Source organism: Emiliania huxleyi (genome assembly GCF_000372725.1).
Source record: "Emiliania huxleyi CCMP1516 unplaced genomic scaffold EMIHUscaffold_32, whole genome shotgun sequence".
Classification (NCBI taxonomy): Eukaryota; Haptophyta; order Isochrysidales; family Noelaerhabdaceae; genus Emiliania; species Emiliania huxleyi.
In genome coordinates, this window is record NW_005199601.1 from 62128 (window position 1) to 66682 (window position 4555).

The 4555-nt window shown below is 66.0% G+C and overlaps 1 protein-coding gene across 1 annotated transcript; it reads left to right on the plus strand.

The window, feature by feature from the left end:
• Positions 1 to 3449: 3449 nt before the first annotated feature.
• Positions 3450 to 4181, plus strand: EMIHUDRAFT_207573 (hypothetical protein; the record flags this gene model as incomplete). The annotated part of the gene is made up of 1 exon (XM_005773996.1): positions 3450 to 4181. The coding sequence occupies one exon, from the start codon at positions 3450 to 3452 to the stop codon at positions 4179 to 4181; it is 732 nt and encodes a 243-aa protein (XP_005774053.1).
• Positions 4182 to 4555: the final 374 nt, after the last annotated feature.

A 4555-nucleotide genomic window follows, 5' to 3' on the forward strand; every position in this document is an offset into this window, starting at 1 on the left:
AGGAGAGGCGAGAGGGTGAGAGGCAACGGGGGAGTGAGAGGCAACCGGGGGGGTGAGAGGCAACGGGAGGGGGGGAGGCGGGGGCGCCTGCCGCGGCGGCGAGGAGCGAGCACGGCGGCCGTCGCCGCCGCCGCCGTGCCGGCTGTCACCGCCGCCGCCTCCGCCGCCGGAGAAGCTGCCGCGCGGCGGCGGCTCCCGCGCGAGAGCCCGCAGCTCCCGCTCTCCGTGCGCAAACCGACAATTCGCACCGTGGGCGCATGTCCCATCGCGCTCCCAGTTGCGGCAGACCCTCGTCTTGAAGAGATTGCCGGCGAGCAGATTGGTCCACCCCCTGTCGCCTTCGTACAGGTGAGCACCGCCGCCGCGGCCCCTGTCGCCGCCGCTGCTGCGTCCGCCTCCGCCGTCTTGCAGCTGCTGGCTGCCGGCGGCCTCGCTGCAGTCCCGCCGGTAAACCACCCACCCCGGGAGCGAACACTTGAGATGTTTCACGGCTTCGTCAAGAGCCACAATCATATCACGGCGATTGGGCTTGGGCTGCAGCGAGAGGTACGAGGTCTGGCCACCGTCCAGAGCATGGATGTTACCGACCTTCCAGCCGGCCTGCTCCAGCTCGGCTCGAAGCGCCTGCCTATCATCATGGGTGGATAGACGCCACGTTCTTGGGTCGTTTCTGTCCTTGAGGACGATCTGCCGCTTTCTCTCCTCCTGTGTGGCTAGCATCGCTCGCGCCGCGGCAGGAGAGAGGGCAAAAGAATTTGCGCTTTTCCAGGTCAAGAGTAACGGATTTGGCCCATGCGCGTGCTCTTCCTCTTGCTCGCCGCGCGCTCGGGAGCCGGAGTGGCGGGGTCGGAGCTGCTGCAACGGCGCGAGTGGCCGCGAGGGGTGGTGCTGGGGCTCTCCAGAGAACGAGGCCACGGCGCGGCGCTCGCGGCGGCGCACGGGGCAGCTTTGAGCAGTGCAGCGCCTCAACAGCAGCTTCAAGCAGTGCAGCGCAACGCCAGCTACCTCTCCAAAGCTGCGCGGCGGCTGGCGGGCCTGTGGGAAAGTGCCGGGCCGCGTGCTCGGAACGCGCACTCGGCTCGCTTGCCGGGTGTGGATGGGCGTCGAGTCCGTGTCGAGTGTTTACTAGCTCCGAGTAGAGGGGGCGTTCTGCTGCTAGGGGAAACCTGGAGCGCGGAGCTAACCCTCGGAGACCCGTGTTTACTTTAAGGCCCTTGCCCTGCGAATGCGCACCCCCCCCTAGCTAGGGGTCAGGGCTCTCTAGCCCGTAGCCCGATGCCGATCATCCGGCTCGCTGGGTGCGCTTCTCAGCTCCCCGGCCCTGGATGTGAGGTTGATGACTGCACTCCAAGTGCTCCAAGTTCCTATCTTGTAATAAGGAAGAGGCGCGTTACTTCATGCGGAAGCTTGACAAACACGCGGCGAGGGCAACAGCAAGAGTCGAACGGGAGGCGCCGGATTCAAAAGACAGGGGTTCTGTACAAGAAGAGAGAGAGAGAGAATCGAATTTCATCAGAAGGAAGAAGAAGAGAGTGGATCATCTCCGGAGTGGCTTGCCCGGGGTCGTCGGCCCCGGTGTTCGTTCGAGGCCGGTGTGGTGGGGGCACTAACTATTGATCGCCGGCTGCGAGCGAGCTCAGCGCATACTCGCATACCCCACCACCGCGGCGAGCGACGGGGAATACCATGGTAGCGGGTGCGGAGGTTTACATCGCGTCCGCCCTGTTGACTTCGGCGGCGGCACTGTCGTCGCTCGCCGTCGACCCGGCAACCAACCACGCCGAGCTTTCTTTTTGTGTTAGTGCCAGTGCGCGCCAGTCCCATGTCTCGTGTGGACATTTCCCGACGCTTTTGGGTTCTTGTTCCAGCGCCCGACCCCGCGTCGCTCGAGGCGGTGCGCGCCTACCCGAACGTGAGGGGCACGCCGGCGGCGCCTCCCGACGGCAAGTACGCGGGCGGCACCCTGCGAGGCATCCGGGTACTCGGGGCGTACCTTGGCGACGACTAATGGCGGAAGACGGAGCTCGTGGCCAGAGTCGAGAGGGCGCTCAAGCCGCTCGAGGCCATCCTCAAGCTGCGCGACACCAAGGAGATCCACACGGCGCAGCAGGTGATGCAGGTCCTGCTGCGCTTCTGCAGCAACACGACGCTCACCTTCTTCCTTCGCGCCATGCCGCCGTCGGTCACCCTCCCCGCCGCTAAGAAGCACGACGAGATGATTGACACGGCGCTATACAATCTCGTCGGCGGGGCGCGGGTCGGCGCCGCCGGCAAGTGCTGGGAGCGCGCGCGCAAGCAGGCGCGCCTGCCCGTCAAGATGGGCGGCATGGGCCTCACTAGCGCCGTGGACATCCGCGAGCCGGCGTGGATTGGCACGTGGGCGCTCGTCGCCGGGGGCTCATGCGCCAACTGCACGTTCCCTTCCGTGACCTCGACGTGATCAAGGCGCCTGAAAGATCGCGGCGGAGTGGCGCACTTTGGACGCCAACACAAAGCCGGAGTACTTTGATCTGGTTGGCGGCACGACAGGCAGGCCCCCGGAAGTCGAGGTGGAGCCGTGGGACGAGCCCGACGAGGGCGAGAAGCTGCGCCCCGCCGCGCTGCCGCCAGTGCCGGGGCGTGCTCAGGGCTGGTGGATTAACGTTAACACGGTGTTCAAACGTTATAACGGTTCACACCACAGCCGAGAGGTGTTCAAACGTGTTAACACCGCCCCTCGGGAGGTGTTGACACGCTCCGTTAGATGCGGGCGAGTGGCTGGCGCGAATTCTTTGAAGGAGCGCTACTCGAGTACCAGAGTCCAGAGAGTTGTCACGCCGGCCACACGCCGGCCAGACGCTTCCGGCCGCACACTCTCGTCCCGGCCAAGGAGCTGCTGGACCTCCCCGAGTTCACGTCCAAGAACGAGTTAAAAAACACCAGGCGCAGCGGCGCTTCACGACGGTGGTCCACAACAGGAACTGGCTCGCCCTCGCCCTCGAGCTAAGGGGGGAGGGCTCCGAAAGGTCGGCTCTCCCATGCCGCGTGAGGAGGAAGACGGGGGGGGCCAAGGCGCAGGCCAAGGGCAGGGAGCGAGCGCGGCACGAGGCTTGGCGGGAGGCGGTCCGCTTCGTGGCGGTGAGCCAGGATGGCGCTGGCGCCTTCCTCAACGCCATCCCCATGCGGGGTGACATGTGCGAATGGAGACTTGGGCGATGCGTGTATTTCGGTGCAGCGCCGCCTGGGTCTCCCCCTCGACGTGGCCTGCCAGGCCGCGGCGGCGGGCAAGAAGACTCGAAACAAGAGGACCCACGACGGGTTCGGCGATGCTGCTGTCAACGTTCCGCAGCAGGGCCACAACATCCTCTCCCGTCTTTCCCGCGCCAGCTCCAAGGTCCGCTGGAACTCCATTTCGACCACGTCGCCCTGACGCCGCGAGCGCGCTGCACTACCTGCACACGCTCTCTCCGATGATCCTGCACCGCGACGTCTCGGCGGGCAACATCCTGCTCGACGAGCGCGGCAACGGCTACCTCGCCGACGTGGGCCTCGCGCGCGCGGCAGAGGCGACGGCCGGCGGCAACCAGCACGCGCCAGCTCCAAGGTCCGCTGGAACTCCATTTCGACCACGTCGCCCTGACGCCGCGAGCGCGCTGCACTACCTGCACACGCTCTCTCCGATGATCCTGCACCGCGACGTCTCGGCGGGCAACATCCTGCTCGACGAGCGCGGCAACGGCTACCTCGCCGACGTGGGCCTCGCGCGCGCGGCAGAGGCGACGGCCGGCGGCAACCAGCAGGTCTCGCACTTGTCGACGCAGCGCCTGTTCGGCAAGCTAGGGTACATGGACCCAATCATCTCGCAGAGCGGGCAGGCGTCAGTGCTGACCGACGGCTATGCGCTCGGCATCACGCTGCTCGTCGCCCTGACCGGCCGCGGCGCCGTCGGCTTGCTCGACGAGTGCGATGATGCGCTTGAGGAGCCCGACACGGCGGAAGGATCGATCGCGGCGGCCGACGCGGGCTGGTCGGCGGCGCAGGCCGAGGAGTTGGCGCGGCTGGTGGTCGGGCTGGCTCTCGTGAGGAAGAAGAGGCGGATGCCGCTCGCAGAGGCGCTGCCGCGGCTGGAGGCGCTAGTCGAAGCGGCGGGGGAGGTGGAGGAGACGGCTAGGGCCGAGGAGCGCCTGTGTGACGTCTGCTAAGGCCGATTACTCCGCGAGGGCGTGCTCCGCCGTTGCAATCGCCGCCGGTGTGTGTGTGTGTGTGTGTGTGTGTGTGTGTGTGTGTGTGTGTGTGACTACAATATGAGTATTATAACTGGTTGTTTAGGGGGAGGGGCGTGATAAAGAAGTTTGTATCGGGAGCAGACAGTCCCGGGTTTTTTATCTGGCGATGCCGTCGCCGTTCACACCTCGCCCTTCACACAAAAACACAACCACGGACCCAAGACGCCCTTCACACCTCCTCCCCCGCCGCCGTCGACGAAACCGATCCCCTGTGGCCCAAATTGCATCTCTGTGTCCCAACATGATCGCAGCGCTGACCACGGGCTCGTCGGCTTGCGTACGTCCTGCCA